This window comes from Tursiops truncatus, chromosome 1 (genome assembly GCF_011762595.2).
Source record: "Tursiops truncatus isolate mTurTru1 chromosome 1, mTurTru1.mat.Y, whole genome shotgun sequence".
NCBI classification, from domain to species: Eukaryota; Metazoa; Chordata; class Mammalia; order Artiodactyla; family Delphinidae; genus Tursiops; species Tursiops truncatus.
This window is the reverse complement of record NC_047034.1, coordinates 17,250,225-17,272,339: the sequence shown is the minus strand read 5'-3', so window position 1 is coordinate 17,272,339 and position 22,115 is coordinate 17,250,225. Positions and strand designations below refer to the sequence as shown.

General features: G+C 37.1%; 1 protein-coding gene and 1 long non-coding RNA gene across 4 annotated transcripts in view; one reads left to right on the top strand and one right to left on the bottom strand.

Annotated features, from left to right (window-relative positions):
- Nucleotides 1-16,203, bottom strand: part of LYPLAL1 (lysophospholipase like 1) — a 36,271-nt gene extending 20,068 nt beyond the window's left edge. For 2 of the 3 annotated variants that reach the window (XM_019920585.2, XM_019920587.2), the window contains exons 1-2: nt 16,072-16,203; nt 11,466-11,565 (exon numbers count right to left, since the gene is read on the bottom strand). In XM_019920585.2, the coding sequence (XP_019776144.1) occupies nt 11,466-11,565; nt 16,072-16,165 (194 nt within the window). In that variant the 5' untranslated portion in view covers nt 16,166-16,203. Of the gene's footprint in view, nt 1-11,465; nt 11,566-15,313; nt 15,360-16,071 lie in introns of all 3 variants that reach the window. The other variant, XM_073800426.1, reaches the window with a different exon arrangement.
- A 73-nt stretch (nt 16,204-16,276) lies between these two features.
- The window catches only part of LOC117309502 (uncharacterized), a 337,102-nt gene continuing 331,263 nt past the window's right edge, over nt 16,277-22,115 (top strand). The window contains exons 1-2 of the long non-coding RNA XR_004523860.2: nt 16,277-16,370; nt 18,468-18,561. This is a non-coding gene — a long non-coding RNA (uncharacterized lncRNA). The remainder of the gene's footprint in view (nt 16,371-18,467; nt 18,562-22,115) is intronic.

The following is a 22,115-nucleotide window of genomic DNA, read 5'->3' as shown; positions in this document are numbered from 1 at the left end:
TATATTGACGTAATGTATTTAAAGTATCTATCTTTTTTTAAAAAGCCAAATAAAAGACTTTTACAATTGATATAATCTGTCCATTTTTTTTTGTATTAAACTAAATTTCTGGGTCTTCTGATTTATTTAAGGTATTCTCAGTCCATACATTTTTACATATAGAATCCAAGATTTTCTTCTAAGGTTTTTTTTTTTTTTGGTGGTACGCGGGCCTCTCACTGTTGTGGCCTCTCCCGTTGCGGAGCACAGGCTCCGGACGCGCAGGCTCAGCGGCCATGGCTCACGGGACCAGCCGCTCCGTGGCATGTGGGATCTTCCGGGACCGGGGCACAAACCCGTGTCCCCTGCATCGGGAGGCGGACTCTCAACCACTGCGCCACCAGGGAAGCCCCCTTCTAAGATTTTTGTTTTCATTCTTACATTTAAGTTTTGAATTTTTCTGGAATTTACTTCATACATGAAGTGACCTAAGGGTTCAAATTCATTTTCTCCCAAATGGATAGCCAGTTGTGCCTGCACTACTACAAAAAACCAAAAACTTTTCTCATAAAGGTGAAATTCTACCTTTGCCATATTATAGTTCTGAATTATCTAGTCTGTGTCAACCTAGGTAAATAAGAGAATTAAACCCTAATACCTAATAACATTTACTGTCTATAATGAATGGGCTTCTCTCCAAAGCATCTAGATTGGTACTAGTTCTGTTCCATCCTAGGCAAAAATCAAGAAAATGACAAGTCATTTTGTGTGTTCTGTGATTCAGGTGGAAAATTCTGGTTGGGAAAGGCTCTATTTTGTTCCACTGATCTGTTTATCTACTCCTGTGTTAGGATCATGTCGACTGTATTTACAGTGGTTTTAGAATATGTTCTGAGGTGGAGTCAGGTGGGCCACCTCTCCCTACCATCATTACTACATGTCTTCCAGACTTGTCCTGCCTATTCTCAGATATCTAATCTTCTTTCTCTAAGAAATTAATCAAATATTTAGTAAATTCTTAAATAATTCCCCTTAAAAGTCCTTGTGGGATTTCAGGACTTCCCTGGTGGCGCAGTGGTTAAGAATCTGCCTGCCAATGCAGGGGACATGGGTTCGATCCCTGGTCCGGGAAGATCCCACATGCCGTGGAGCAACTAAGCCCGTGTGCTACAACTACTGAGCCTGCACCCTAGAGGCCACGAGCCACAACTACTGAAGCCCGCACACCCAGAGCCCGTGCTCTGCAACAAGAGAAGCCACTGCAATGAAGAGTAGCCCCCGCTCGCCACAATTAGAGAAAGCCTGTGCACAGCAACAAAGACCGAACGCAACCAAAAAAAAAAAAAAAAAAAAAAAAAATGTCTTGTGGGAATTAACATTTTATGACATGAATCTGGGAGGTGGGAAGATTTCTGCAGACTGTGCTCTTCCCAGGATCAGCCACATTCTGGGCCTTACCTAAGGCTTCTCCTGCCTCGTTCCCCAGGCTCTAAGTGGGTACACTGGGTGCAGCAAAGATAAAATCCTGCGCCAGCTCTCTATGGGGACCCCCACAGAGCCTAAATTCTCCCTCATTCCTGTAGGCCTTCTGACTTCAGAAGCTGCTTGGCTCAAGAGAGGTAGATAAATTGGAATCAGAAAGGGAGAGAAGACAGAAAGCATTCTACCCTCCCACCTCCCAGAATCCCTTCTCAGGATTAACTTTCTTAAAGTACTCTGAAAATGAAAGCAGGTGCTTTCCATATAGCATTTATGTCACTGTTAGAGAAAAAGAATTCTCAAACTATTGAAATTGTCACTTAAATCACAGTGATCTTCTGAATGAAAACAATATACAACACTCATACTAAAGCCTGAATTAGACTGGTACTTTTTTGACTTGTTTCTACTTCCCTTTTCATTTTCTTCTGTTTCTCTAAGGGTTTATTTGCCTGTCGAAGCACTTAAATAAGGATGATATCATAGGCTAAAATATGAATCATTCTGGGAACTCAGCCATTAATAGAAAAAAAATGACATTCACTTAACTTTTTGTCTTTGACAGTACCTTACTTAATTAGAGATAGATGCTCCATAGAATATAAGTTTTACTAATATAGTAGCCTTTTGTTCTCTCAGTTCTCTAAGAAAATTAATTCTGTTCAAAGGAGATAATAGGAAAAATGTGATGAGACAAAGAATAATTTTGAACTTTTTTTGTTAATAAAACCATCAACAATGTATAATTCTCCTAAGATGTTAGAAAAACCTTTCAATAAAGCATGAAAGTAAGATTGTCTTTTAAAGCAGGTAAACAAACTGGCACATATATTACACTCATTCACCTTCTTCCTCAAATAAACCACTTTATTAGCTGGTATAAAACGGCTCAGACATTACCACCATAAATAAATATGTTTGGCAAAGAACATCCGTGTGGCTCCTCAATCAATCAGTCAATCAATCAAACCATTATACACTGGTAAAATATTAAGCGGGAATGAATGTCCAAGGTCTAAAAAAATAAAGAGTTGACATTTCAGCTTGACACCAGATTTTGTTCCCTATAAGTCATAAAATCGAAAGGTCATTCATAACCTTTCAGATAACATCATCGGGTTCCAGGCTTCCTCTCTGTGCTCATTTCACTGCTCTTCCCCCAACATTCACTAGGTTCCAGTCACGTTTCCCTCATTTTTCTTCAGGACCACCTCACTACTGATCCAGGGACTTAGCACCTGACATTCCCTCTCCTTGTAATGCTCTTTTCCACAGTGATACCCCCAGTGCCAAGAACAAGTATTTGTTGAACGATGAATGCCAATAATCATTTGTGATTTGGGAATCATTTTTGTCAGCAGAATACCTAAAATTATTTTATTTTGCTCTGAATATCTTTTGACTTTAATTCTTGTAATATCCATTCTGTGATTTCCAGAAAAAGGTCAAAATTTTCTTTTGTTGGTTTTTTTTAAAAAGAACATGTTTCTAAGAAAATAAGCTTTTACATACTAATAGATATTTAAATGTACCATTTAAAATACTTACCAAAGAAGTATACTATTTCTTCAAAATAGCATTTTTTAATGAGGGTTCCTTGCCAGTGGAGTGTACTTATAGTACAGATCCACCGTTCTCAGGAGAGAGATCTCCTAATATCATGCTTCAGGTATGAATCCTAAGTGATGGAGTAAAGATGAACCCATTACTAAACCTAAATCAAGAGTGCCTAACCCTGTTTCAGAATATATGTTTAGTGAAAAATATAAACATGCACTTCATGTGGAAAAACAGTGGATCTAAAAGTAGAGGCACTACTGACTGAATCTTATTACTTTTAGAATTTTTCAAAACACCGAGAAACTATATCATCATATAAATTACTGATGGCCTGTTAAAAATTACTGTTATTTTTTAAATGGAAATTCTACTAGTAAACCCAAACCAAGAAAACCTCTAATTACAAATACAGCTAAAGTATGTCACAAAATAAAAACCTTTATTGAGCACTTCAATTAAATATAGTCTAAATTAACATCATAAAACAATGAAGCAATATTTTCCATTTAAATCAACACAGCAACTAAATGCTGATTTTAATATGCCCCTCACTCAGCTGATTAAAAACATCTATTAAATAGGGTTGAGAAAAGGAATACCTTATAGTCAAAGTGGCAATTCACAATTTAATCAAAACATACTGATATGTTGTAACAGGCCACACCTGGGTAGCCATAATAGACTATTGTTCTCTTCTTAAGTTCTTTAAAACATGTATGATGTCTGAAAGCAAAAATTATAACTTTGTTTGACAGAGTTTTCAATGTACATTGATAAAACATATACAACAAACATAAAGGTGGGGAGGATAAAGGAAACTATATGGTTGTAAGGCTTCAACATCTTGTGTAAAGTGGTAAAAAGTAAACAGGTGAAAGGTGTGATATGTATCTTATAATCCCTAGAACAATCAGGAAAAAAAGGAATAAATGAAAATAGAGTATTAATTTTCTTAAATCCAAAAAAGATGGAAAAGGAAAAAAGAGTAACAAAAAGCAATAAATTTAAACATATCAATAGTTACAGTAAATGCAAATGGTCTAAACAAATCACTTAAAAGATAGAAACTGACAGATTCGTTAAAGAAAAAACAAAGCCCAAATATATGTTATCTATAAGAAACCTACCTTAAATATAATGATATAGGTGTTAAAAGTAAAAAGATGAAAAATATACGCTATATAAACAGTAAAGATAAAAGCTGATATATACTATATTATTATTAAACAAAGTACACTTTGAGGAATTACCAGAGATAAAAACGAACATTAAAATATACAAGTAGCTATTAATGAGGAAGACAATAATCCTACCTGGGAATGTACATAATACAGCTTAAAAACCATGAAGAGAAAACTGACAGGACTAAAGGGAGAAATAACCAACCTACAATCATAGTTGGAGATGTTAATACCCAATCGTTACTAATAGAATGACTTAGAATTACTAAGAAACTATAACATTTGACTAATACTATAGCCACCTTAAGCTACTGACATTATTGAACCCTATACACAAAGGCACAGAATAACAGTCACCAAGAAGACCTTATGCAAGACCATAATACAAGTGCCAAAGAGTATCAGAAGACTGAAACTGTACAGAATATTGGCAGCAGTAGAATGAAATCAGAAGTCAACAGCAATAAGAGATTGAGAATAGCCCCAAATATTTGGAAATTAACAACATATTTCTAAATAACTTACGGGTTAAAGAAGCTTGCAGAACTCTGTTTTCCATATCTGGCCAGAACAATATCTTTCATCCCACATGCTCTTCTTGAGGAAAGAGCACTATGTAACTTCTAAGACTATGTCTTAAAAGGCAATACAGCTCCTTTCTGGTTCTCCTTAGGGCATTTGTTCTTGGAACTCAGCCTCCACTCTGCCAGGAAGCCCAAGACACCAGATAATGAGAACTCATGCAGGTGTCACAGTAACAAGACCAAAGGAAGGTCCCAGCTAATATCTAGTATTAAGTGCCAGATATGAGTGAACCTTCAGATGATTCCAGTCCCTAGCAGTTGCCCAGTCATCCCCAGCCTTCAAGTTTTCCCAGCAGAGGCCCCAATTATCATAGAACAGAATCAAGACATTAGTGTCATGCCCTTTCTGAATTTCTAACCCATAGATGTTTCACCATAATAAAAGTTGTTTGGGGTGTTTTGTTACACAGGAATAATAATGGGAACATAAGAGAGATTAGAAAATATTTCAATATAAATAATACTAAAAATACAAAAGAGAAAACTAGTGGGAATTAGCTAAGGCAGTAATTAGTGAGAAATTTAGAGCTTTAATGTAATAAATAGGAGGAACTAATAAATATAAGAGCAAATATAAATGACATAGAAAACAAATAAGAGAGCAAATTAACAAAGCCAAAGCTGGTTCGATGAAAAGATTAATAAAATTAATAACCCCTTGGCAAGATAAAGCAAGAAAAAAGAGAAAAATATACAAATTATTAATATCAGCAATGGAATAAAAGATATCAACACACATCCTAAAGGCATTAAAAGGAAATATCACAAACAACTTTATGCCAATAAATTTTGTAAATTAGATAAAAATTCCATGAGAAACACAAATGATCAAAACTGACAGAAAAAGAAACAGAAAATCTTAATATTCTCATTATATGAAAGAAATTATCAAAATCTTCACAGAAGAAAACTTCAGGTCCAGATAATTCCACTAGTGAATTTTATCAAACATTGAAGGAAAAAATAGCACAAACTCAGAAAACAGAGAAGGTAACATTTCCTAACACATTTTAAGAGACAGTATGACCTAGATAACAAAACTTTATAAAGACATTAAAGAAAACTACAGATCAATATCCCTCATGAACACAGACACAAAATTTCTCAACAAAATAACAGCAAATCAGGGGCTTCCCTGGTGGCGCAGTGGTTGAGAGTCCGCCTGCCGATGCAGGGGACATGGGTTCGTGCCCCGGTCCGGGAGGATCCCACATGCCGCGGAGCGGCTGGGCCCGTGAGCCATGGCCGCTGAACCTGCGCGTCCGGAGCCTGTGCTCTGCAACGGGAGAGGCCACGACAGTGAGAGGCCCGCATACCACAAAAAAAAAAAAAAAAAAAAAAAAAAAAAAAAATAACAGCAAATCAAATTCAGCTATATATAAAAAGGATAATACATTATGACCACGCAGGGTTTATAATAGGAATGAATAGTTGGTTTAACATTTGAAAGTCCACCAGTGTAACTCACCATGCTGACAAAATGAAAGATAAAAATCAAGATTATCTCAAAACAATATAGAAAAAGCATCTAACTAGTTCATAAAGAAAACTCTCAGCTAATTAGGCAAAGAAATAAATTTCCTTAATAAAAGGTGCAAAGAAAAAACCTATTGACTAACATCATACTTAATGGTGAAATACTGGACACTTCCCCTCTAAGATTACACAGGAATGCATTCCCTGATTCTATTAAACACTTTATCAGAAGTTCAAACAAGCACAATAAGGCAAGACAATAAAATAAAATAAAAGGAAGACTGGGAAGGAGAAAGTAACACTGCCTTTATTCATAGATGATATGATTGTTTATATAAAAATCATAAGGAATCTACTAAATAACTACTAGAAATAAGTGAATTTAGGAAGATAGCAAGATAAAAGAACAAGATACAAATATAAAATGTTTCTATGTACTTGTAACAATCAAATTAGAGATTTAAATTAAAAAAAATTCCATTTACAATAACAAAAAAACATAAAATATTTGTGAATCAATTTGGCAAAAGACCTCTATACTGAAAACTCTAAACCACTGCAGAGAGAAATGAATAGAGATCTAAATAAACGGTGACACACCATGTGCATGGACTGGAAGACATCACTTTTCTGTAAATAAACCTGCTATGGATTACATGCAATTCTAATCAAAATCCAAACAGGTGTTTTGTAAAATTGGTAAGTGGATTCTAAAATTTACATACAAATGCAAAGAACCTAGGATGAAAAAGTGTTAAAGAGAACTTATACAATTTGATTTCAAAGTTCCCTATAAAGTTATATTAATCAGAACGGTTTTATATTGGCATAAAATTCAAAAAATAGACCAATGAAACAGAACAGAGTTCAGGTAAGAATCCATTAAAATATGTTCACAAAAACACAAAAGTACTTATAGCAGTGACATACATTGTTTTCAAAAACTGGAAATAATCCAAATGTCTATCAACAGTAGAATGGATAAATAAATGTGTGGTACATTCACATATAATATCTACTCAAAAATTTTTAAATGAACTACTGATAAGCACATAAACACTATGTTGAGTGAAAGAAGCCAGACACAGAAGGTTAAATTATCCCATTTAGTTGAAATTCAAGAACAGGCGAAACTACACTACAGTGATAGAAATCAGAACAATGGTAATCTATGTGTGGTAGGAATTGATTGGAAGGAGGCACAAAAAACTTTCTGGGGTGGTGGGAACATTCTCTATATTTGAAGTAAACAAGTGCATATATTCATAAAAACTGATTGACCTGTATGCTTAAGATGTTTGCATTTCACTGTAAATTTTACTTTTAAAGAAACGTATTAGGACTTCTGGTCACAGGATTTCATTAAGAGAGTGACAATGCAAACCAGACAGGGACAAGATATTTGAACGCATACATCTAACAACAACAACAAGCTGTATCTAAAAATATACAGAGCTTTAACAAATCAGTAAGTAAAGGATAGACAACCAAATAAAAACATGGGCAAACAACATGACTGGGCATTTCTTCTGAGGATATCATCTGGAAATTTGAGCACTGTCTCCTCACCTAAATTAAAATAAAGCTTCAAACCCAAATAAGGCTTAAGAATACAACCCAGAAACACAGATCTGGAAAATTTCCTCAAGGATTATCGGTAATTCTTTGGATATTTCTATATCTTGCCCACAAGGATATCATAGACTACTCTAAGTAACTAACATTTATTGAGTGCTTATTTTATGTCAGACTTCATGCTGAAGAATTTATGTGCATTATACGTCCAATTCTCACAACTCTGAGGTAGATACAATTATCTCTACTTCAGTGCTCAAGAAACTGGGACACCATTAGGGAGGCAATATACCTTTGCTCAAAATCTTATAGCATTAAGTAGAGAAATCAGGATTCAATCACAGGTCTGCCTAATCCAAAAACTGCATTCTTAAATACTGTACCACAATACTTCCATGTATCTTCAATCTCCTACTGAATAATATTATCATCTTGGGTATTTCCCTGACCTACTGGCCTAACAAGTACAGCAAAAAAGACGATGAGTATTACACTACTGGTTCTTTTTTTTTAAATGATTTTTGTTTAGCTTGGTTTTGAACTTCACATAAACCCAGTTTGCTTTTTATTTTATTTATTTATTTAGAAGTTTAAAAATTTTTTATTTCTATTGTTGGCTGCATTGGGTCTTTGTTGCTGCACACAAGCTTTCTCTAGTTGCGGCGAGCGGGAGCTACTCTTCGTTGCAGTGCATGGGCTTCTCATTGCAGTGGCTTCACTGCGGAGCATGGGCTCCAGGTACGTGGGTTTCAGTAGTTATGGCATGTGGGCTCAGCAGTTGTGGCTCACAGGCTCTAGAGCGCAGGCTCAGTGGTTGTAGTGCACAGGCTTAGTTGCTCTGCGGGATGTGGGATCTTCCTGGACCAGGGCTTGAACCTGTGTCCCCTGCATTGGCAGGTGGACTCTTAACCAGTACGCAACCAGGGAAGTCCCACACTACTGGTTCTTACTCTATCTTTACTAGATAAAATCTGAAGGGTCCCCAAATCCAAAAAGTTAATCATTGTAAGTGATTTTAGAGATCTAGTCAAATCTGTTAATTTCCGACGTGAAAATTAAGACACAGAACTGACAAATTCTTCATTAATAGTCCTTATAATTTTATTTTAATTAAGAATTAGATGACCTATTTCTAAAAGTCTTCACTTCTTCTCTTTAACTGAAGTACTGGTTTCTCAAAGATTCCACGTTGTATAGTACATACCAGATTTTTCATTCAAACTAATTACAAGGAATAACAAGTGGATTTATTTTTGATTTATTACTATATTTATCACTTAGATATGTATTACATATGCTTCACTCTTATTAATTTATGATATATCGAAATATAAATGGCATTAAAAATGTCTAACTATAACATAAAAGTGACTTCAAATATATTTCCAAAGCACATACCCGTTAACTAAGCTTAAAATTGATCAACAAATTAGTAGTCTGTTCTTATTTTGACACAACTCTATACTTTTCTTTTCAGTCTTCTTTGAGAGGCTGTTAAATTATAAAGTAGGTATCACTGTAAAGGCAACAATTAATTTTGTGACCAAGAAAAAATATTTAAAAATTTTTGAGTGTACAAGAAAAAAAAATCACACATCTATACCTATTTATCTAACTACCTATCTACTTTTGTTTTTTTTTTTTGGCCGTGCCACGTGGCTTGTGGGATCTTAGTTCCCCAACCAGGGATCGAACCTGGAGCCCTGGCAGTGACACCACTGATTCCTAACCACTGGAAAGCCAGGGAATTCCCAATCTACTATTTTTTTAACCTAACCACATTACATTAATAACAGGCTAAGTTAAATAATGCAAATTGTTCCATTTTTGGAAAATAATTTGGAAAAGCTAATCCCCTAAACAAAAAGAAATTGACTTTAAGACCTCTGAGCACTTTCTAGGAATCTTTCCTGAAGGAAAATAAGAAATAAGATAAATAGGTATGCATAGTGATAAACTGAGGATAAAAACTAAAATGGTCTACGACACGAAAATGAACAGAAGAATGTAAAATATCATTTTAATAATTTCATATTGATTACATGTTGAAATGATAATATTTTGGATATAAGGGTTAAATAAAATAAGCTATTAAAATTAATTTTAGCTGTTTCTTCTTCCTTTTTTTAATTTGGTGCCAAAAATTTAAAATGTATATATGTAGCTTATAGTATATTCCATTGATAGTATGGTCTAAAATGTCTGTTGATCTGTCCAAATAGCTATTGACTATGAAAACATATAATAAAAAGTTACTATGAATTCAATAAAAAATTTCAATGCTTTTATATTTTATTAAATCACAACAGCACCTACAAATAATGCTTTAGAGCACATGGAGATTTCTGGACTCTCAGAAACATCTGTGGCCTAAGTATAAGGTACACTGGTCTAGAATTCATATCATAATTGGTGATGACATGATATTCATAAGTGAAAAATAGTAATTCCTAGAATCATGCTTCCAATGATCTTCCATTCAATTTTATCAGCCAATTACATTTATATTTAGCCAAAACTGAACTTATCTTTCCCATTCCCATGGGAAATACCACTGTCTTCCTCCCTCTTAACTTCACTCACCCTAAAAGCCAATAGTAAATAATAAGCTCTTTGGACATTTTCAAAGACCTTCAATTTACAGCACAAAAATAACCCACTGGCCATTAGGTCTTTTATCTTCACTACCAAAATACTAAACTGCTCCAAAATTATATTAAAATAATAACTTTTCTTTGAATCTTAAATCTTACAACAAAATTACCATTTTATTGTTCTACCTTTTTCAATTCTATCAACTCAGGTAAGTAAATTTTTAACAGTAGATATGAAAAGGTCCTTGAAGTTCTGCTTCTATCAATACTTCTCCTTAATACTAAGTTTCAGAAAAATAAATCAAAGCATTTGCATAAGCACACAGTGTGCTAATAAGACCAAATCAAGAACAGATTATTGGAAGTCAGATTGGGTTGCATAGTTCAGCACAATATTTCACTTACACACACAAAAAAAACTTGTAAATCCCAGTTTAAAAGACCATGTGGATGTTAATTTAATAATCATAAAAAAGCAGTTTGACTTCAAATCTATACCATGATTGTGCATTTTGTTAAACACGTCTACAGGATGTATAAATATGGATTAAGTAGTTGATTCCATGTTCCTATTCTGGTTTACTGATTCAAAAAGCTTAAAATTATTTCTAAAACCTTCTATGTGTAGAAAGAATGCCACAAAAGCCTTTTTCCAGAGATTATGAACTCTGGTTTAACTGAATTATTAGAAAGATTATCCTTGTTTGAGTTATTAGTTTCTTTAGGGGGTGAATGAAGGGGAAAAGAGTTTGAAAGATGAGCAATCTGCAGGGCCACAGAAAGCAGAGTCCTGTAAACCATGCCTGGGACAAAGTTTAAGTTAAGAGCTTCAGGGAATGCTTTTCAAAGAATAAATTACCTAGCAAAACTTGGTCTAACAGAGTAATTGCTAAAACAAAAAAAAAGTTCTGGAAAAAAGAACCCCAATTTAAAATATTTTAAATACAGAATTAAGCTGTAAAACCATCTAGCTGGTACATTTATATATATTTTATGCCACAGAATTATACTGAGTAATGAATTAAATTACTGCATACCTGGAAGGAGCTGTTGGATAAATAACTTTTACATGTTGGAATGTGAAAGCTTGATTTAAAACTTGCTCGATCCATGTTCTCAATCCTTGTCCAGAATCACCTGATGAATCACAAAATCTAGATTAAGTTAAAACAGTTTGACAATACAGTGTATTTAAAAGCAGTCTATAACTTTCATGTCACACAGAGGCTGGAACACAGAATAAAAAAATCTTCATAAATAAAAATAACTGTATAGAATCCGATTTATTAACGGGAAATAACTGATCAGCCATCAATAGTTAGAAATAATTTTGATTATTTTACTCCTGACTTCACTTTAAAGACCTGTTTAACTTTGAGTTTTAAGTTTCCTCATTTGTTTAAAGGATACAATAGGAACAAATAAATCAATTGATTTTTCTAAAAAAGAAATCCTTTCCATATCTGATTTTAAACACTGTCATTTATTTTTTTTACTCTTAAAAATAGTAAATTCCTAAAGTGCTTATAAAATTTTGTAACTGTAACAACCTAAAACAATTTTCTTGGTTAAAAAACCAAATTTCTTCAAAAGGGGTATTCAGCATACTTTTATTTTTTACCTGAAGAAATGAGAATTTAATTTTGGCAATGTTTAATCTAAAATATGTTTAATTTTGCCAAATGTTTAATTTTGGCAATGTTTAATCTAAAATAATGACTGTACATCCCATGGCTGAAAAACAACCAAGCCTCATGCAAGAATTAATATATGTGTATTTCCATAAAAAAATGGAAGGAATTATAGGTTTACTTTATGTGGTCCTAAAGAGAAAATTTTCAAGTTAACAACTCTAGTTTTTAATCAATCAATTCATTAAGGCAGCAATTAAAAAAGTATCTATTGAATACCTACTAATGTGTCAGACACTGTGCTTACTGCTAGAGAGGCAGTGATGGGAAGGTGATGGGGAGAAAGAATTCCTATACTCATGGAGTGTATAGTTTATTGTGAGAAACAGACATTAGTCAAATAATCATATAAATAAATGTGAAAGACAAATGTAACCACTGCAAAGGTAAGACACTTCGTACCTCAAGGGTTTATTAGATTCAGAATTGACCCAGTTAAGGATTCAGGGATAACTTCACTAGAATATAAACTCCACAAGGCAAGGTTCATTTTGTGTTTCAGCCAGTGAGTTACTTGTTCATCTGATGCCTAGGACAGTGCTGACACAAACTAGGCATCCAGTAGATAGTCGTTGAATGGTCTGAACTGCGATCTACAGGATGGTAAAAACTGAAGTGCACAGGGAAAAGCATCTCAGACAGGATATGGCAAATGCTGAAATGCTGTACAGGAAGCAGTATGGCATTGAAGAAATGAAAAGCCGAAAATGAGAGGAAAAGCAGTGAATGCAGGATGGATCCCAACATCCCGACAAAGCCTGAGAGCATGGAGAAGCCATGAAGGTTTTTTGGGGGCAGAAAGGGGGCATGCTTCTAAGGATTACTCTGGAAGCTATGTGAAGACAGACCTGAAGGAGGACAAAGATAGATGTGGAAGGATAGTTAAGAGGCTACTGTTCAGAAGACAGATGCTTAGACTACAGTGATAGCAGTGGGATATACAGAAATAGATACTAGAGATATTTAGGAGATAAAATTAAAAGAAACTGGCAACAGATTAGTTATGAGGGGTCAATTATGAAGGGTTTCTAGGGTGATGGCAAGGTTTTTGGCCAGAGCTATATACACCAAGACAGGAAACACAGGAGGCAGCAGGTCTATACACACTGAGTGTGAGGTACCCCTTTGTAATGCATTCTAGGTCCTACACGAAGGGTTGAGCAAACTACAACCAGGTGGAGGACAAAATCCAGGTTCTTAAGAGCTGAGAGCGTAGAACAGTGCTTTGCACAGTGGCCATGTAATAGATATTTCTTGAATGAATAGATTAATGCATGTATGACTATTAGGCAGTTGGATAACCAGGTCTAGAGCTCAAAGGAGATCTAAAATGGAGACACATATTTGTGTCACATGAACGGAGATAAAAATAGAATCTGTGGGCTTGTATGGAATTTAGCCTGAGGAGAAAAATGGAGAGGGAGAAGAAAAGAGAACCTAGGACCGAATTTTGAGGAAGCCCAACATTAATAGCCAGGGAGAGGAGAATGAGTGTGCAAAATACATATAAAGATACAAAGAACCAGGAGAGTGTTTCAAGAAGAAAGGTGAATGCTGCTGACAGTTCAAATAAAATGATGACTGAAAAATGTCCATTACATTTAGCAACACAGAGGTTACTGGCGAATTTAGTAAGAGCCAACTCAGTCAATTTGCTGAGATTTACTCTACGGGGAGAAATCAAGTCATGCATGATTTGGGCCTGTGTGAACCTTAGAGCTCAGTGTGGAATACAGACATTAAATTAGGTAATTACAAATACGGTGAATGCCACTGGAAGAAGAACCTCAGTGTCCTAATGGAGCGTATAATAGTGAATTTATCTAATCTGAGAAGCTGAGCAAAGCTAATTAAGCTATCATTTGTTTTCATCATCCTGAAAGAAGAAAGTACTTTTTTGGTATTTTAGTAGTTGGAAACACTCAAATTAAGTTGGCTAGATATAACTTCTATTCCTATATGAAGTTCTATGGCTGCCACAGCCTGGAAGAGAACCTCAAGTTTTCAAGATTTTTTAAAAAAACAAAATCTGCCTCTAAACACTTTTTCAACCTTGAAAAGCAAAACTAAATGCTACAAAACAACATGCATCCATCCATTCATAAAGTCCGCTCTTTAAAAAGCCAGCACCTTATTCCAAGAGTATGGTAAAACTGTTAAAATCGGTTTGCCCACATTTGTATTAACCAGAAGCCAAACATATCCTATAACATAACCACATATATTATTGTCTAATGTAAAATCATATTCCCAATAAGTTGGAGCTCAAAATACACAGGAACTGCATTATACTTGCATATCTGGCAGGATTCTTTGGATAAACTCTTCGTTCAAAGCACAGAGGGAAAAAATATATACGTACAACTTTGGCTTTCAGAGACATATGGTTACAAATTTTAAAATGTCAGTAATTTGAAATTGAAAAGAGTGAGGATAGGAACTTTAAGCAAAGCTGTCCAGGAAAAAAAGAAGTCTCAGACTTTTTATGAAATTATTTACTTATTAAAAGGACTATGGTATTGGGGAATTTCTGGGTGCTTATAAACACCCTTGGAGCCCCAAATAATATTAGTATTAGTCTCCGAGTTATAAGCATTGCTGTCATCTTAGACCCCTCATCTTCTAAGTATATTTCATTAGTCAAGTCTTGCCCTTCAAACATCTTTGGTCTTTTTCTTCCCTATTTCCAAAATGATACACCCTAATTCAGAGTTTTTTCAACTTACCTCTCCAGAGCACTGATTCTGGAGTCAGAGATCTGGGTTCAAATCCCAGTTCCACCACCACTCACAGTAATAGCTGAGTGACCATGGACAAACTATTCAATCTACCCAGACTCATTTTTAAAATGAGAATATTTCCTACAACTGCCCATTTCCAGGTCTCCACCCTGTACCTTTACAATCCTCTCCACTATCCAATGACTGTCCTCTTTAAGCCTACATAAGTCCCAGTTTAAAGACCACTTCCTCTGGCAAACCTAACAAGCTCTTCATTTTCCAAAAGCCTTAACAATGCCTATCCAAAGTTTTTTTCCTTACAATTCACTTGGCAGTAAATCACGCACCATCTTGTGATCTCTTGTGATCTCCACTGCTGAGTCAAACTAAATGAATTGTTTTTAAATTTAGGTAGGCCCCCTGAGGACACAGGCTACATTTCATTGCTTTAAAAAACACTTCCCAAGAACTTACCCTGGGCCGCACTAGGGATGCAAAGATTCAAACAAGCGTCCTTACTCTTGAGGAAGAAGTGAAGTGGGGAAGACAGAAGTAACTACAGGTAAATGTAAGAAACGCTATACAGAATTAAACACATCACTAAAGGCAGGCGGTGGAAGGAGAATACCACCCCTGGGACTCAGAGTTGACTCTGTGCTTTATCTTGGGGTCTGAAAGACAAGGGGGGGTGGGAAAGGAGAAGGAAGGGGGAGCAGGAAAGAGTGAAGGGGGAAAGGCACTCCAGCCCTGGCATGGTCCCTCACAGAAAGGAGATAAATAATCCACTGCGGTTGAAAATTCCAATCGCTAGTAGCTGACTCTGAAAAGTACTAGATAATGTTATTTGTCTCTAGCAAAAGACTTACCTTTCTAACTTGCTCTGTTTAACTTTGGGGGAGAGACATGGGGCGGGGGAATGTGTGGCAATGGTGAGAATGTAAACAGAGGGCCTCTGGCCGAATGACGGGACACAAAGGCCAGAACAGCGGGCCAGTGACTGCAAGACAGGCAAAAGGAAGACAAGGGTGGGATGGGGGGTAAGGACGGCCGGGGACAGGTTACCAGACCCGTGTGTCCACAGCCGCGGGGCTACCGAGGGGAGAGTCACACTCTCCGAGTCCACCGCGCCCTACTGGGGCCAGCGCTTCCCCCACTAGGGCAACACTGGGGGAACCGAGTGGGGGGGGGCGTTTCCCATGCTGCAGTAACCGGGACGGAAAACTGTAGTCCACCTGAGCCATGCAGGAAGATCAGAGAGGCGCTGTGCCTCCCAGCCGGCGACACCACGCAGCGCTGTAAGCGAACTGAAACCGACGCAGCCGCCATGACTGCCGCCACGACTAGAGATTCACAAGCCCCGCCCTTACGCTGTTCCGCGGGCCCGCGCACGTAGGCCGGCAGGGAGCGCGCCTCGAGACGCGCATGCGCACTCGGGCTGCGCAGTCCGGCCTCCGGGTCAAGTCTGAGGCAGTTTAGGCTGTACTGAGGCTTTGGTTTTGCCAAGACTGGTATCACACAGGTGACCCCTTCGGTAAGGCACGGATATACTTGTTTGCTGTAGGATTTTCAACTGCAGTTCGAAAACTCTGGATTGCTTTTGATTTGGAGAAATATTGGTGTTAGGATGTTTAAAATTTAACATATAATAACCATATTTTACCTTCTCCTGTGAGACTTACACAGGATGTTTGTAGCATTTTATATACAGGATAAGACAGCCGTGTAATAATAACTCTTCGTGTAGTTTATAAAAATAGTTTGATTAGGATAATCTGATTGAAAGAGGTACCATTTCATACCTATTAGGGGGCCTTTTTTTTTTTTTTTTTTTTGCGGTATGCGGGCCTCTCACTGCTGTGGCCTCTCCCATTTGCGGAGCACAGGCTCCGGACGCGCAGGCTCAGCGGCCATGGCTCACGGGCCCAGCCGCTCTGCGGCATGTGGACCTTCCCGGTCCGGGGCACGAACCCGTGTCCCCTGCATCGGCAGGCGGACTCTCAACCACTGCGCCACGGAAGCCCTAGGGGCCATTTTTTAAAAAATTTAATTTAATTTATTTTTTATACCACAGGGTCTTTCTTATTAGTTATCTGTTTTATACATATTAGTGGTTTTATGTCAATCCCAATCTCCCAATTCATCCCCCCTGCCCCACTTTCCCCCCTTGGTGTCCATAGTTTGTTCTCTACCTCTGTGTCTCTATTTCTGAAGGTGGCCATTATTGAAAAAATAAGTGTTTGTGGAGAAGTTGGAAAACTTGTAGATTGCTGAGGGGAATGTAAAATGGTGCAGCAGCTGTGGAAAAATTTGGCGGTTCCTTAAAAAGTTAAACAGAATTACCATATGATTTAGCAATGCTCCTTCTAGGTATACATACAAAAGAAATGGAAGCACAGCCTCAGATACTTGCGCACCAGTGTTGATAGCATTATTCACAATAGCTAAAAGGTGGAAACAACCAAAGTGTCCATGGATGGGTGGATGGAAAAGAGAATGTGGTATACACATACAATGGAATATTATTCAGCCTTAAAAAGGAATGAAATTCTGATACATGCTACAACACAGATGAACCTTGAAAATAAACTGGACATAAAAGACAAATATTTTATGATCCCACCTGTACGTGGTCTCTAGAATAGACAGATTCTTAAAGGCAGAGTCGAGTAGAATAGTGGTTACCAAGGGCTTTAAGCCAGGGCGGGGGGCTGGAGGGGAATGATGGGAAGTTGTTGTTTAATGAGTACAGAGTTTCTGTTTGGGATGATGAAAAATTTCTGGAAATGGTGATGGTTATACAACATTGTGAATGTGCTTAATGCCACTGAAACTATACACTTAAAAATGGTTAAAATGGTAAATTTTTTGTTATGTATATTTTATCACAATTCTTAAAGTACCAAAAAAAAAAAAAAGGCATTGCTTTCTATATCAAAGCCTAATCATAGGCATCTTTTAATACTGAGGGCTTCAGTCCCAGCAGGTGGCTCACTCCTCATGTAAAATTCAGCAAACAACCCAGTGGAACTTTAAGAGCCATTAAACACCAGCCTTCCATTCATTGTAGTCTGCTCCATATTTAAGCAATTGCAACATATCTTTTATTTGTTCAAGGTAATTATGCTACTCCCAGGTGACTAAACTGCTTATCTTCAGATGCCAAGATAAGCTCTATGCTATCAGTGTTATATCAATGCTGTCCCTGGGAATAGCCCTACATGCCATTAGTTAACTAGATCAAAAAGGAACTCTTGTTTTCTTTCACAAGCCTCTAAATCTTCAGCAGAGAGTACTGAGAATGAAGTCATTAATGAGGACAGGCTGGGATGGGCAGAGCTCTGACAGCCAATTCTCAAAAATTGCTTCTAGATTAGGATTGACATATATACGCTACCATGTGTAAAATAGATAGCTAGTGGGAATCTGCTGTAAAGCACAGGAAGCTCAGCTTGGTGCTCTGTGATGACCTAGATGGGTGGGATGGGGGGGTGGGCTGGGAGGGAGGTCCAAGAGGGAGGGGATATATGTATACATAGAGCTGATTCACTTCATTGTACAGCAGAAACTAACACACCATTGTAAAGCAGCTATACTCCAAGTTAAAAAAAAAAATTACTTCTGTCTCTAGATTGGCCTTCCCCACTTGAATTCTCGATAACTTTCAAGAGCCAGGTGAGAAGAGGGCAGGGCTGTATGAGGAGTGACCACTGGAGATATGCCAGGTAAGGCTTTGAGTTCTACTCTTAGAACTCCATTTACTGCCGGAAAAACTTTTTGTGCACTACTCCATGCTTTTGAAATGGCAAAAAAATCAGAAACATAATTATTATGATTATTATTGCTAATAATAGTAAAATAGTAATAGTAAAAAAGAGTAAAACATTGGGACTTAACTAGGTATCATAAGTACATTCCCATAAAACTGAGACAGGCTGGAATCTGGGACCCTTTGCTGCAGTACTTGCACCTGGACAGACGTCTCCTACAAAATACAAAGAAACTATAAGGGACTAAAAATAACTGCTTGCATGCCAGTTGGGTCAAATAATGAACAACAAGATACAAAAAGACCAAAAACCCAGTTGCCACTTCTGAAGAGCCAGGAGCAAAATCAGGGGACTGCACATGCCCCCTGCACACAGCACCACCAAAGGGGTAGGCAGACCATCTAAGGCACCCCTCCGGCCTGACCCTTGGACACATCCCTTCCCTCACCCCATATAAGGAACTAGCTCCCCCCCCACCCCCGCCGCCTCCAGGGAGGAAGCAAGGGGACCTGTTGCTTGTTCTTGCTGCCCGCGGCTGCAGCAGGGGCCCCAGTAAAGCCTTGCCTGAATTTCTTGTCTGGTTTCTTATCAATTTCTATTGATTAAGGAGGCCAAGAACCCTGGTCGGTAAGAAAACTGTGCACTGTTACTATCTGCTTTTGCCAGTGAGGCTCAGAGGGGTAAAGAACTTGGCTCAAGCTCATACTGCCAGTCATTTGTAGAGCCTTGATTTGTATATTGGTTCTATCTGACGCCAAAGTCCAGTCACACACATTTACACAGTAGCTCACAAAAATTAGGGTATGTACCAACTCTTCTATTTTAGGAAAAAAAATGCTTCTGGGATTTAGATTGTAGCCCTTTAGAGTCTCTATCGATTAGGAGTTCTGTGTTACTTCAGATTATCCCCAAGTCTCCTGGTTTTCATTCCTGGTTTGCTCCTCCACCTTGAATGAGCACCAGTTTGCCTTGAATGAGCATCACTTTGAGCAAGTAGATAAGCAGTACCTGAATGCTGGGATTCTGAGTTTCACCTAGAACTTGAGCCTTCCCACATTTAGGATCATTATTGGAATAAGCCAGATTCTTATAAACCTAATCAAAATACTCTTTTATTTCCAGTGATTTCAATGCTTAGCTATTGTTGCTATTCCTTTCATCTTTATTCATAGAACAAACAGAAGGTTTTAGATTACTGTATTTAGAAATGCCATCTGGTAGGAAACTGTTGAACAAAAATGTTTTGTTCCTTTCATGTAACTTGTTTTGTAACTTTCATGATCCTTTCATGCATTACTTTGCAATGTAATTACGTCCCAGGATGGTTGTTTGCTTCTTTTCTGGTGGATCTTTTGCTCTTTTGAACTTGGGGGAAGAGTTACCCCTGGAAGATTTTTCTTCATACATTCTTTTACTCTTTGTGTATCTCTTAATTTTTTTGTTTTTTACTCATTTCCTTTCAGCCAATCTATATGCCCATTATTGATGCACTCCCTTTTTGGTAACTTCAGTGTTTAACCTCAGAAAAACAAGTAAATAAAATAAAAGCGAAAAACAAACAAACAAAAACAAAAACCCTCCCTTTTTGCAGTGTTTCAATATCTGTTGGGATCTAAAGATAAATGGTAAGGTGAGAGTTTAGTTTGCTGTGACACTATGTGTTTAGAAATCCTTTAGGACACACTTACTGGCTTCAGAAAGATGATTGTAAGATAAGCCATTTAGAGTAGTATATTTGGTACTTTCAAATGATCACAGTTAATTGGGATCACTTTAGTCATCAGACAATACACAGTTTATGCATTTGTTGTTTTCCTCATTCTTGAGCATCAAATCTTACCCTCTTTGTGTTGGTTGGTTTTTATCTGTTGCATTATTCAGAGAGAGAAACACATATACATTAACAGTACGTACAAATTGGACAAAATACGTCAGTGTTAGGTAATACTTAAAATTTTATAAACTAACAAAGTAAGTTCCTTTATACTTTTCCCTTATCCATTTATGAAAGAAAAACTAGAAAATACTTAAAAGTCCTGAATTCTTATTAAACAATAAGAATGAACTCTTTAGAAATGAATGGCTATGTGAGATTATAAACTTTAGTATAGCCATTTCCTCAGTTCTAGGGACCTTAAGTTTTTTCAGTTCAGTCCTTCTAAATGCAGGTGTGGGGAATCCTCCTTTTTTCACCCACTACTCCTACTAGATATGCATGGCAGACATGGGGCCATTTCACAGCAGATGGGTCACCTGGGGTACTGTGAGCTAGGCTGAGGCAGCATGGGGGGATGACACATGAGTTACTCAGATACAGACTAAATACAGTCTTGCAGCATGGGCACTTGTCACTCCTGATGGACTGTTCACAGTCAGAGTGATTCACACCAAAGCAGTGTACAGGACTTGGTTGAGGACGGTGGAAGTTTCTGCCTCAGACGTAGGCTGGGTGCTCAGTGTATGTGACTGGAAACTGCAACAATGTTGTTTGCGTTGCGACATGACTCTTCTTTAGGAAAGGGATCACCTCCCTTTCGAGCACTTCCCATGACTGGTTCTCATATTCCTAAGCTCTTGATACTTTCTGGAAATGCTTCCTAGTCACCTTCCTCTACGTCCTCACATCCCTCATGGGAATCCCTCCATTGATCTTCGGGATGTCTGTGTACCCTAGCATCCATTCTTTACCTTCTCTAACAGATCCTGATGGCTCTTCAAATTCAGAGCAAGAGGTATTAGCAACGCCTAACCAGATCTTGTTCCCTTGAGGGCAGGGAAGTCTCAATCTTCAAACCATCCCATAGGCTGAGGGAAAGATGATGCATTCCGTACACATGTTTTTAAAAAAAAGCAAAGCAAAGCAGAAAGAGTAATTTCCCTATTAATACAGTCTGAACATCTATGTCCTGCTACGTTCATTTAAGAGCAGATGAAATATGTATGTAATCATAATAGCATAATGGCACAATAGCATGCAGTGAGCAGAATATTGAAGTGATGTTCCAGCTTCAGGAGTAACAAGCTATGTAACATTAAACAGACCATTAGTCTCTTTGAACCGGTTTATCCAACTGAGAAATCAGGGAGTAGGGCTTGATAAGCTCTCAAGTTCTATGATTCTAAGATCATGAAGGAGTTTAAATTTGTGACACATGCCACTTTTATAAGTATACCTCTGATATTTGATTATGCTTGGCTCAAAACTCTTAATTGTACTGCACAAACTTTTATTTAGTAGTATCAGAAATATCAGCAAATATAATTCTCCTCCTTTCTTGTGTGGCTGATTTTAGTACCTTTACTCTCTCTTTCTACTCGCTTCCTGATGATTTCTAAAGCCAGGGAAAAAGAATTAAAAAAGATCTTTTAAGAAGACAATCAGATCATATGAACCAATCTTTGCAATTTAGAAAGTAAGTGCAATTTATTCTGAAGTGGACTATTTTCTGCCTATCTGTCTATATTATTGACCAATGGAAAATATTTTATGTAAAGGTATGACAATGGAT